Raw genomic sequence first — 13,082 nt, forward strand, 5'->3', positions numbered from 1 at the left:
TGAACAGTGAATAGCAAACATTTTATTTAAGAACTATATAAAAGCAAATGAAAAATTCCATGTAGGCATTATGATAGTTAATTTTTCTGTATCAGTTTGACTAGGTCACAAAGTGCCCAGAATTTGGCTAAACATTATTCTAGGTGTTTCTTTGAAGATGTTTTTAGATAAGATTAGCACTTAAATTTTTAAAAAAATGTGAAACAGTCTTCTCTCCCTAATGTGAATGCATCTTATGAGGACATTTGAAGAATATACTGAATAGAACAAAAGGCTGACTTCCCCAATTAAGAGACAATTCTTCCTGACAGCTTTCCCACTGAACATCAGCTTTTCCCACATTTTAAGACTTGAACTGAAACACTGGCTCATCCTAGAGTTCAAGCCTGCCAGCCTCCATCAACACATGAATGATTGTGAACTATTTCTTTGATAATATAGGCACTAAAGGGAAGACTTCTGATTGACAGACCTAATTCCTGTGGAGCCAAACTATGTAGCCGTCTGCGAACAGAGCCAGTATCTCCACAAACAGGCCAGATCACATATATGGTGGACCTGAAAGTGAACAGCCTTCTTTCTGCAACCCACACCCAAAAATCAGATTCATTATTTTATCCTCACATCTTTCAAATGAGAAGGCTGCCAGCTTCTTTGAAATCAATACTGTCTTGTCTAAGCGGCTATTAACAGTCATGGGGAAAAGCTCTCACACGTGATTAAAATTGCCACTGAGCCTCCCTGAGTCCAGGAAGGTATATAAAAGGCCAGCACAGCTGATGACTCATCTGCTCCTGTCCGTTTAGAGCACACACAGCTGAACTGTCGTGTTGGCAGCTGTGTCTCCCAGCTCGATTGTTCTTACGACGTCTCAGAATTAGGGCTGCTATTCTGGATGTTTCCTAATTATGTTTTAAATGGCATTTTAAAAAAAATAGCAAATTCCCAGCACTCTGTAAGGTTGAGATAGGAATGTCACAAGTTTGAGCCTCGCTTGGGCACCTTAGCAATTCAGTCTCAAAAGAAAAAAGAAAAAAGGGTTAGGGATAGAGTTTAGTACAAAAGCCTTGGGTTTAATCACCATTCTTGCATTTAAAATAATAGAAAAGAATGGCATGGTTTTTGTGGTTTGGTTTGGTTTAGTTTGGTTTTTTAGTACTGGGAATCAAACCCAGGGTCTTGAACTTGCCAGGCAGGTACTGTGCCACTGAGCTACATCCCCAGCCCAAGAATGGCATGTTTTAACCTACTGTCGTACCCTCATTTCTGAAAGAAGAATGAGGATGTGTGATCCAGAATATATTTACTTTTAAAAAGCTGACTTTGGGGGCCAGAGTTGGGAGAGGGGGAAAAAGGAAGGAAGGAAGGAAGGAAGGAAGGAAGGAAGGAAGGAAGGAAGGAGAGACGGAAAGAAGGAGAGGGAGAAGGGAAGGACAGAGAGAAAGAAGGAAAATAGTGATCCCTCCTTAGTGGAAAATTAAGAAGTTGGGGCTTGGGAGTTATAACTTTGAAGCTGGAGCACAGAACAAGACAGGTAGAAGTTCTTGTAAATACCCCTTCTAGTAGAGAATGCTTCCCCTAATCCTGAGTTAAACCTGGTGGCACATATTCAACATTTTCTCCTAAATCTAAACTGAGCATTTGGTTTTTGGGAATTCTCCTAGAGCAACGGGAGCTTCAAGTCCCTGGAAGAAAGGCAGGGTTTAGAACAGAACTGCAGGAAAAAAGTGGTACAAGGGGCTGGAGGTTTAGCCCAGCGGCATAAGCACCTGCCTTGGAAGCAGGCAGTCGTGAGTTCGATCCCCGGTACCGATAAAAAGGAAAAAGACAAAAAAAAAAAAAAAAAGTGGTACAAATAGAAAACACAAAAGAGTCTGGATTTGAGTTAAGGAGAAAAGACATTCTAGAACCAGGAGCCTTGAAGTCTTGGGGATCATGGGAGCAGTTCATGAGGCATAGCCCTAAAAAGAAGGAACTTTGAGCTTCTGAAGGGCTGGGCCAAGGTCAGAGGGCCAGGACAGGACCATGTCATTGAGAGGTAAAAGCTCCGGGACTGGAGGGGGCAGTAAGGAAGGGTCCACTTTCAGGGACACATCTCCATTAGCATGGGCCTTTTCTTCTGGCTTGGGGACAGTTGATTCCTCTGATTTCTGTAGTTCTGAACAAATCATTAGAGGGGCTGTGTTTTCCCCTCCATCATGAAGACAAGGTTCAAAGAAAGGGCGGAGGGGGCCGGAAAAACTGTGAGTGAAAGTGAAGATGTGGGATTTCTTAGTTACGTCGTAGAAGGAGATGATGCCAGCTTCATAGTCCAGGAAAATCCCCACACACCTTAACGGCTCTTTCAGGCGGAAGGAGGTCTGCGGGGATGTGAGAGCTTCATACTCATTCCTACGACTCTGGCGCAGGAGCCAGTGTCCATTGGCTGGCGAGGCAGTGACCTTCCCCTTCCTGACCACTGACTCACTACACACCCCCAGGATCCATTTGGTCTTGCCTCCCACGTGCACCTCCCAGTAGTGACAGCCAGCCGTGAAGTACTCAGAGCCCAGCACACTGACAACAAAATCAAATCGCTGTGGGTTGCTGGGCACATCCTGCTTTCTGTCGCCAAGTCTCACACAGCGCCGGTCCTCAGACAGGACGAGTTTGGGATGTGCTGTATCTGGATCCAGGGTCACTGCCTCTGCAGAGGGTCAAAGAGAGGTGAGGTTTTGGAAAGCTGGGTCTTAATGTATCTTTCGTAGCTTGGGAAAAAAAATAATCTATAGTTCTACAATCACTATCATTGACCCATTTTTTTTATGAGTCCTTGGCCCCTCACACATACTGGAACTAAAGAATACTCTCTTTCAAAGAGTAGGTCACCTAGAAGGGTACAAGATAAAAGAGGAAAAAGTTGACCTGTCTGTGAAATTGCCTTAATCTTGACAAAAACTACCTTTGTTTTTGATGTTCCAATGAAATCTAATACATGATAATAAAGAGGATTCATGTTTGAGTCCCAGCTTTTGCATCCATGGTCTTGGGTTTGTTACTCATCTCTAAGCTTATGTTTCCTCATTTGTAAAATGAGAACCACACTAGAACCTAGACTGGAGCATTGCCACGTGCAGTTAATGAGTTAATGCATGAGATTGTGCCTTGTTCCTACAGTGACTTGTGTGGTGCTCATTTTGTTACCCAAAATTGTTGTTTATAATGATCATTTTAAAATGTTAAGAGAGAGAAAGATTTTTCCTTAAGTTGTTGATTGTGAAGGTCATAGTTCCTCCCCCAAGTATAGGAAACAGGGTCTTCTCTAATCCATGAAATCCTTATTTGGTGGAGGTAGTGGGAGTAAGCTAGACTGTAAATGCAAAACCAGAGGGCTTATGAGTTCCTGCAGTGCCGATCTAGGTGACCTCTGTTGACTCAAGTGATCAACTAGTCAATTCTGCCTGTGCTCTGTAGGAAAAAAAGACAGAGTGAACAGGAAGGGAATTAAGGGCCTGCCCAAAGCAGCAAAAATAACAATTTGTTCGAATGGTTGCAAAAATATAAATTATTAAGGAATAGATGCAAAGAAAGATGTATAAATACTTTAGAATAATGCTACGAAGCCTTTTTGCAGTTTATAATTGTTGGGGCGTTTGCCAACTCATGCCCTTCTCTAAGAATCTTAGTCACTTTCCCTCCCCAAGAAAACTGGTCTGCAGAGAAAGAAGGCTGTGGCAAATGCATAGAAACAGTGGCTGTTTACCTCATCGTGGGCTAGAAAGGACTTCCCAAACCAGAAAGCACAGAAAACACCACACAGGTAAAGATTAGTGCATTTGACTACATAAAATAAATACGTGCACATTAAAAAAAATACTATCAGGAAGTTAACAGTTAAAGAGCAGTCCAACTATGATAGCTCCAGACAAATCACAAAAAAGAAACAAGTGATAAACTTAGGAAAAATCTCAAAAAAATTCACAAGAATCTCATAAGATCCTAATATTTATCAGTGCTTTGAAGGAGACTTTCCAAATCGAAGTGTGACCCTCAGAAAAAAATCACAAAGATTTTTAAAAATTTGATAAGTACAGTGGGCCACACTTGCAATTCAGCTATCCAAGAGGCTGAGGCAGGAAGATTACAAGTTTGAGGCCAGCCTGGGTAACTTGGGAAACCAGTGTCAAAATTTTAAAAAGGATGTGGATAAAGCTACATACTACTGGGAGTGCAGTGTATCTCAGTATGGGGAGGAGGCAGGTAAACAGATGTGACAAAATTTCTTTTCAAATTTCAATTTAGTTTCAGAAGGAGTAAACCTAAGGTTACAGAGCCTTCAGAAGGATGAACTCTGAAATGAGGATCAATCTGATTGATATAACTTACCAAAATGCAGCTGGGCTCTTCTCCAGCCTGAAAGACATGAAAAAGATGCTATAGTTGGATCTTGAATGTCTTCCAAAGGACATGTGTTGAAGGTTTGTTCCTCTGCATAGGGTGCTGTTGGGAGGCCGGGCCTGGTGGGAGGCAGTTAGGTCATAGGAGCATGCCACAGAAAGAGATGTTAGGACTCTACCTCTTTCCTGTCTTACTCTTTGCTTGCAGTCTGCATGAAGTGAAAAGCTTCCTAGTAAGTGTGATCAAAAACTACAGCAGGAGCTGGGTGTGGTGGCACACACCTGTAATCCCAGCACTTGGGAGGCTGAGGCAGGAGGATCACTGTGAGTTCAAGACCAGCCTGGGCTATACGAGAGTATAGGCCTGCCTGAACTACAGAGTGAGACTCTGTATCATAAAAACAAACAAAAAAAAACTATAACATTTAACTTTTTAAAAATGTCATGAGAGTGAAAAGAGTATATTGCCATTAATCCCCTTTCAAATGCTGTCTCTTTCTTCAAACACATCCCATTGTTCTTGCCACTTTCTGAAGCAGCTCTGGAAGTCCTTTTCATGTCTGGTTGTGTTGTTGTGGTTGTTTCAATGTCTCAAATCAATTTAAAATGTCTAACCTTCATGACCAATTTGACTTTGGAGCAGAGCCCAGTGCCAGATCCAGTGACATAGATGAGGATGTACTGTAATTTTTTTTTTTTTGGTCTTTTTCGTTTTTATCGGTTACCGTAATGTTTTTTACGAGCTCATCTTTCTATCAGATGACACGCTAGGGTAGCACTCACTATATTTTTATCACCTCTTGTAATGACACTCAAGAAGGAGGCTTCCAGAGCTGCTTCAGAAAGTGGTAAGAACAATGGGATAAGTGTGTTTGAATTGAGGAGGAATTTTTTTTTTTTTTTTTTGGCTTTTTTGAGACAGGATCTTACTATGTAGCCCAGAGTGACCTCAAACTCATAGCAATCCTCTTGCCTCAGCCTCCCAAGGAGGAGGGATATTTAATGGCAATGTGTCTTTTATGTTTAACAATTTTCTTATTTTTTTTTATTGCAGCCACAAAGCAAAGAGGAAGGGGCTGGGTCCCACTATCTCCTTCTCTGGCATGCCCCCAAATTTTCTGACTTTTAGGCCCCAACTGCCAAAGGTTCTATCACCTCCCAGCAGCATAACATGCCTTCAACATACAAGCTTTTTTTTTTTTTTTTTTTGTCTTTTTTGTTTTTATCAGTACCAGGGATCGAACTCACAACTGCCTGCTTGCAAGGCAGGCGCTTATGCTGCCGAGCTAAATCCCCAGCCCCCAACATACAAGCTTTTAGGGGACATCTGAGATTGAACATACACTGTATTTTAAATTTTTTTATTAGTACATTATTGCAATACATAATGATTACATTTATCCTGGAGAGTTTCCATGTGTACATAACACATCTTAATTCTTTTTTCTTTTTTTTATGTCCCCTACCTCTCCCTTCTCTTTCTAACTCTTGGTTTCCTTTCCACTTGCAAAAGCTGTGTAGTTTCTATATATTTTAATTATACGTAAGAAAAACCATGTGCTATTTAAGTTTGTGTGTCTGACTTATTTTACTTACTATCATGTTCTTTTTTTAAAAAATATTTTATTTAAAAGGAAAAAGAGAAAAAAAAGCAGAACAAAACAAAACAGTGTAAGGGTACAACTATCATGTTCTTAAATTGCATCCATTTATCTACAATTTTTTTTTTTTGAGACAAGGTCTCATTCTGCAGTTTAGGCCAGCCTTGAATTCACTTTATAGCTTAAGCTGGCCTTGAACTCACAGCAATCCTCCTGCCTCAGCCTCCCAAGTGCTGGAATTACAGGCATGCACCATCACAACTGGCTGAATTTTTTTTTAATCAGAACTTATGCCTCTCCAGAAGCCCAGAAGCAATGGTTGAGCTGGCTATGGATTGAAACCTCCAAAAGTGTGAGTCAGAACAAATCTTCCCTCCTTTTAAATTGTTTATCTCAAGTACTTTGTCGCAATGAAGTAAAGATGACTAACACAAGGGGATCATTAAAGCACTAGAGAAAATGAGAACTCGGTGGGGAGGGGGCATCAAACGCAGGGCAAGTGCATCTCACCTGAGTTGGCTGCACTTCTTTTCAGTTCTACGAGAGAAGAAACAAAAAAGATGAGCTCTCGCTGGAAATGCCGGGGCAATAGCAGATAAGTTGGTATAGAAGTTATAAGAACACGAGAAACTTACTCAGTTCACTCCGGAGTTTCTCTAGAGAATAAAAACAGTTTGACAAATCAGAATGTGGGCTACTGTCTAGCCTCAGTGTTCCTGTCCCTCCACCCATATTCCAAGAGCAGATCCTCAATAGCCATAACCTGGAACTTTCCTGTAAGAATGTCTGCAATAGCTCCTGGCCCTGGGCCATCCCCAGAGTAGGACCGAGAGCCAGCAGTTCTTACGGAAACCAAGCCTTACCTGTGGACCACATAATGCTACATCTCACACCTACAGGTAGTGACAAATAGAAACGGATGTAGAAATTCTGGGAGGATATGTTTATATATATATATATATTATATATGATATATATACACACACATATATATTAAACTTTTTACAGTACTGAGGACCTAATCTAGGGCCTCATGCATGCTATGCAAGCACCTCTACCATTGTAATCCTAAGCTTACAAGTTCATTTAAAACAACACTGAGTCATTTTGTTATTGTGTATATTTTCTCCCCCACAAAACCATATATATAATAAAACCTATATGTAGCGTTTTCAGTTCTTTTATGGTTTTTTGAGACAGGGTCTCACCATGTAGATCAGATTGGCTTTGAACTCAGTATGTAGCCCAGGTTGTCCTCAAATGTCATAATCCCGCCTCAGCCTCTGGAGTGCTAGGATTACAGGCATGTGCCACCATCCCTGACTAAAGATTGTTTCTAATATTGAAAAAAAAAAAGTTCTTACAAATGCAATGGCAGAAAAGCACTGCTCGAGCATATTCAGTTTGATGGAGATCTGTCTGCCTCGGACCTCAACCTAAGACAAGGCCATGCCTGCGTGATAAAGGGCACTTGTAGATTGCGTCACCTTTGAAAAGTACATCTCTCCTTGGTGAAGTATTTCTCATTTAGAGACTAGATAACAGGGGGGGAGGAAAGGGAGCAGAAGGACATGAGAAAAGAGGCCTTTGAGAGCTAAGAAATCCCAGTCTTGTGACTTGAATTCTGTTTATTCACTTCCTTCTGTCCAGAAAGTAAAACTAAAGCACTCATCTAAAAGCAAAAACGCCAGCAGAGAGAAGTTTGTACCGTGGAGGAGGAGCAGGACTTACTGATGACTTTATGGAGTCTTCCTACAAACCAAAGAAAGAGAGGAGTGAGTAATCAGATCCTGTCCCTTGGTCCCACAGGCCCTGGGAAGCTCAGCACTCCATCCCCCATGATGGGAAGGTCTCTGTCCCAGGGGTCAGACTAAGGAATCCAATGGTGCCAGTGCCCTTTTCCTGATGACCCAATCTGCCCAGTCTTTGCTTCCTCTTTTCCTTTTTGACTGTCTGGTTTCATTTCTGCTGACTGTTTCTGTATGTTTGCAATCGTAGTCCAGGGTGCATGTCTTGCTGCTGTATTCAGTTTACTGTCTCTGATGTCTAAAGTGCAAAACTAGCTGAAGGCCTAATATTGACTTGTTAATATGATGTCATGATTGTTTTATAGTAACTTCCCTGAAGTTATAATTGTCACAAATTTGGAAGTCTAAGAAGGGTTTGGATGGATATATATATATATATATATATATATATATATATATATATTTGAGGTCTCTCTGAGCAATACTTGAGGTCTCTCTGGGGGGCCATCCAGACCACATCATCTCCTACCTAGCACTGGTCCTGCCAGAGCATTTAAATTATATAAGAGACCACTTCCGGGTCTTGTGCTAATGGGCTGGACATGGGTTTGGTTCTGGAATAATGAGACTGAATAGAGATCACAGCTCCTTGGGTGTTGTAGTTAACTGTTGCCGTATCTACTACTAACAGCTTCTATTGATTGTTTTCTATTTGTTTACACAGACTAAGGTAGGTGCTGAATCTTCTCAACAATGTGCGGTACACATGCATTGCATAATTCCTGCTTAACAGAGGGACTTGAGGCTCAGGGGCCATGAAATATGCTCAAGATCATCCAGCTAACAAGTAGCCAAGGAGGCGGGACTCAAACCCCAGTCTGACTTCACATCACACACACTGTTCCCATCCACCCTTGAGGAGGACAGCCACAGTGTCTACGGTGTACACCTCACACTTTCACCAGCTTGGAGGAAACATAAAGATGGGGAGAGGAGATCACACTACAATTGCATCTGGGGTCATCTGAGCCAGTGACCTGTCTTCCTAGCTAGACCTCAAAAGGTTGTCTAATTTTCACCCTCAGTGGCCCAGGGCACACATTTGATTAGTGAAGGTAAGCTGGCAATAAGGGAAAGGAGTTCTAGTACTGTGAAAGATCTCTTTTTAAAAGGTTTTAATACTGACAACAATTAGATAAGAGTATACTTATTTTCCCCATTTTACAGATGAGGAAACCAAAGATCAGAACAGCAAAGTGACTGATTCAAGACCAATAAGCAGCAGACCATTGATCTGAGTCAGGCGTCGCTGACTGTGGTCCTCCCTTACATCACATCTCCTCTCTCCATGCCAGTGTTGTATGGATTCTTGATTTTCATAATTCTCTATGACCATATTAATATGTGTTTAAACCGCATGTAGACTCTCCTTTCAGAGACTGGTAGAAAGGTTGATGAAAGGAGCTCCAGAGGACCCAATGCTATATACATTTTGATCATGAGCATCCCCTGATTCACTGCTACCAACTCCATAGCCCCTTGGTGCTGGAAACTGAATTCCAATAAAATTAACAGAGGGTCAGTAATTATACACGAGGAGAGCTAATGCACTCCCTGTTCCTCACCCTTGCTCTTTACGCATCATTACCTTTTTCTTTTGCATGATCTTCGAGAAGATTTTCTAGAGGAAAGAAAGGAAAAGAAAATAAAATGTTTTGCCATCACTTTGAGGACCTTTTGGTTCTACCTGCTTTGAATCTGTCTGTCTTCTCTTCCCTCTCCCTCCCGGATCCACTCTCTCTTGATGTCTCATCAGGATGACACAAACAGCAACCCATACTGCCCCTCACATCTTGTCTCTTCCTCCTTCTCCTCCTCTTCCTTCTCTTTCTTTTTGTCTTTTCTTAACATTGCAGCCAGAAAGAGATTTTTCAAAGCTCAACTCTGATCCAGATATCCCCATTGATTGCTTTACCACGGTGTTTAAGAGAAAGACTAAAAATTTTAACATGATTTCAAAATGCCTCATGACTCAGCTCTGCCACCTTTCTCCTCATTTCTGCACCTTTTAGCTCCTTGTGTGAACACTGCTCTTCCTGACCATGTTTCTTCCTCAGCTGTTATTTCTGCTGTCGGGGGTTTTCCATTCTCTCCTAACTGATGACTTCCCATCCTTCAGGTAGAACATCACATCCTGCGCTCAGAGGCTTGGTTAGTTCTCCTGGTCACAGTCTTCATAGAGCTGGGAGCTTTCCTTCATGGCATTTGTACAAACTATCTGAGAGATTATTTAATGTATGTAATCTCCCTGGCTAGACTGGAAGCTTTAGATGGGCAGAGCTGTGTCTGCTTTTGCTCACCACTGTATCTCAAGAGTCTAGTATGGTCAAGGGAATTTAGTAGATTAATTATAAATTATTTATTGAATGAATAAAGGCTTCCCCAGGTTTGGCCTACATAACTCCCAAAGAAGAAGACCAAGTAATGAGCTCACAGACAGAAATCACCAAATACACTGACAGGTAAGCTGTTACAGGTCTAAAAGCCAGTAAACACTGGAAGCAATGAGTTTACTTACCATTACCACCACCAAGAACAATGGGTGATGGAACTTTCAGACCTAGAATTTAATTATTGAGCGTGGGATACAGAAATCAACAAAACAGAAACATCTTCCCCACCCCAGCCTGAGACACTTACCTACCTGCAACGCCTGTTCATAGAGAAGCTTTTCTAGAAAGGAGAGACAGAGAAAGAAGTAATTCGAACTTCAGAAGAGCTTTTTCTAACAAGCATAGCTATCCAAAGATGACCCAAGCTGCTTGAGTAGGACTGATTGCTGGTCATTATGGGTGTGTAACCTTTTGAAAAGACTACAAGACCTTCAAGCCATCATATGGAGGAAGATGAGGGGGAAATTGACTTGTATATTTTTCTAAGACCATTGCAACTATGGGGTCCTGTGAAATGTGACCATTTTTACAGGGGTTTAATCAAATGAATGTAATTGGATTTCCTGATTAGAAGGTTTTAATTTCTTAATTAACTAGATGGCTAGCATAGTCAATTACTGTCTAATTTCTCAGAGGATGAGCATTTGTAAATCTGCCCAGGGCCTTTGGCACTTTATCGCATTCCTTGTGCAATGTGAGACTCCAGGGCACACTCTCCCAGTTTTCTCCCAGTCTACCTGGGAAGTCTCCAGCCTATGGGCAAGCATCACACCTATGTCTACATCCTTCTTTTGTTTTCCCAAAGCAGCCATAGTTCCACAGCCTAGGCCACCTAACCACCTAGTTACCTTTAGATCGTCTTTGCTTCCAGATGACATAAATGCCTGCTACGATGAGCAGCCCCAGCACAAGTAGGACCACAACCAGAGCCACTGCTGAGGAGGAGAGTCTTTCTGAAGAGGGGACTGAAAGAGACATCGGTGAGCACCCTCAGGGAGGCATCTGAGAGCTGCTCCCACACCTCAGATGCTCCCACGCCTGACCCGTCCCAACTGCCGCCATCACCTCCAGGGACAGACCCCAACCAAGAGACCCCCTGCTTCTCATGCTAAATCCAACTCCGGAGAGTGTTAAAGATCAGTGAAATGTTCATCTCCCAGGAAGGGTTTCGGTGGCACTGACTGAGGATGTTTTAAAGTCAGCTTCTCAATCACAGTCTTGTTCTGTCCTAAACTCTGTAGGACAAAATAATGTGGGGGCTCCAGAGACCCTCAGGTGCTTTCCTTAGTAATCACCCACACCCCCTTCTTGAGCACTTGTCTGCTTCCCCTTCAAATCCTTGCCTGCTTGGAACAGCAGTCAGCAGCCTCTTTTTTCCCTGAGCACCAACAGCAGGGGCAAAGCAAGCTTTGGACGCCACTGCAGCAGGCCTAAAGCCTAGCCAAGAGGGAAAAGAGAACAGAAAAAGAGAAGGAAAAAAGAAGAGCTACAACGAGTGGTGTGTCTTTTTTCAACTACTATGTGATTCTATACAAGGGACTCAGCCTCTCCCAGCTTGATTTGCTTCATCTGTCAAATGGGAATAAAGGGCACTGTTTCCTAGGACTTGAGGGAGATTTTTTTAAAAATCTGTCAGATTTGGGGGCAGGGATTTAGCTGAGTGGCATAAGCGCCTGCCTTGCAAGTGCGTGGTCATGAGTTCAATCCCCGGTACCTTTAAAAAAAAAAAAAAATCTGTCAGATTAACCACTTAGCACCTAGGGAGGAGCAATGTCGGTAATAAGAAAAGAGGGCTCGGAACAGAGGCAGGAAAAAGGGGGATTACAGATATCTGGCCCCTCTTCACCCCAAATTTCCAGGTACTGTATACCTTCCGTGGCTCTGAAATCATAATTCCCTGCCATAAGACCACATGTTTCACAGTCTTTTAAAGGCTCATGCCCTTTAACACATTAATTCTACTTCGAGAAACACATTCTAATGATCAGAACCACTTTCCCAATATGTGCAGAGATCTTCATTGTACCATTAGTTATGATGTAAAAGAAAAAGAAGTTTTTAAACCCAAAACAGACTGATTTTTTTATTATTCTGTAACCACATGATGAAATCCTATGCATCATCTAAAATCATGTTACAAAAAATTACTTAAGGACATAGGCAAAAATTTCTCATGACATGGGCAGTGGGGGGAAACCTAAGCCAAGAATACACACACAACCATCCACACTACTTGGATGTACAAGCATGTAAGAAAGTCTAGAGAGAAATACGTCAAAATGATGGCAGTAGTTCTTCTTCAGTTACGAGACTGAAGGTCATTTTTGTTTGCTTTACAATGTTTTGCATATTTTTCATTTTCTACAATAGAATTTTAAAAATTAAAAATTGAAAAGTTTCTACAAGGGTAGGAGCTTCCTTTAGACCTCTCAGGTACTTCAAGCCTGTTTTTCACCGGTGGTGCACGATGACCACACTTGTGCTCTTCTGTTGGCTAAAGACTATGTTGCAGACAGTACAAGACACATCTCCCAAGGATGGGACTATAGTTCAGTGGTACAGCACTTGCCTAGAATGTGCAAGGTCCTGGGTTCAATCTCTAGCATCACCACCAAGAAAAAAGTTCATACCTAGAGCACTGCCCCTGACCAGGCTGGATGTTGCTGTTCAGAAGAGCCCAGTCTGTCCAAGGAGTGGACCTCACACAGAGATAGAAGCACCCTACCCTCAGGATTTCTCCACTTGCCCCAGAGCTTTTGGAACCATCTCATTGAGCAGGGTCCATCCAGCATCATACCTAAAGATCAGAGCAGGGAACTGGAGAGGACAGACTGGCAGGGCTCAGCATGTGTGTGGTTCTAGTCAGAGCCCTGTGTGCAGAGGACCCCGCCCACACATCAACCT

The 13,082-nt window shown here is 42.2% G+C and overlaps 1 protein-coding gene across 7 annotated transcripts in view; it reads right to left on the minus strand.

Moving 5' to 3' along the window:
- The window catches only part of Ermap (erythroblast membrane associated protein (Scianna blood group)), a 24,676-nt gene continuing 11,594 nt past the window's right edge, over nt 1-13,082 (minus strand). For 6 of the 7 annotated variants that reach the window (XM_063236344.1, XM_063236349.1, XM_063236345.1 and 3 more), the window contains 9 exons: nt 11,027-11,143; nt 10,426-10,458; nt 9,374-9,406; nt 7,709-7,729; nt 6,841-6,870; nt 6,613-6,633; nt 6,488-6,514; nt 4,366-4,392; nt 1-2,686 (listed from right to left, as the gene is read on the minus strand). In XM_063236344.1, the coding sequence (XP_063092414.1) occupies nt 1,962-2,686; nt 4,366-4,392; nt 6,488-6,514; nt 6,613-6,633; nt 6,841-6,870; nt 7,709-7,729; nt 9,374-9,406; nt 10,426-10,458; nt 11,027-11,143 (1,034 nt within the window). In that variant the 3' untranslated portion in view covers nt 1-1,961. The remainder of the gene's footprint in view (nt 2,687-4,365; nt 4,393-6,487; nt 6,515-6,612; nt 6,634-6,840; nt 6,871-7,708; nt 7,730-9,373; nt 9,407-10,425; nt 10,459-11,026; nt 11,144-13,082) is intronic. The other variant, XM_063236347.1, reaches the window with a different exon arrangement.

This window comes from Cavia porcellus, unplaced genomic scaffold (assembly GCF_034190915.1).
Source record: "Cavia porcellus strain 051 isolate PalLab524CR breed Dunkin Hartley unplaced genomic scaffold, mCavPor4.1 scaffold_25, whole genome shotgun sequence".
Taxonomy (NCBI): domain Eukaryota; kingdom Metazoa; phylum Chordata; class Mammalia; order Rodentia; family Caviidae; genus Cavia; species Cavia porcellus.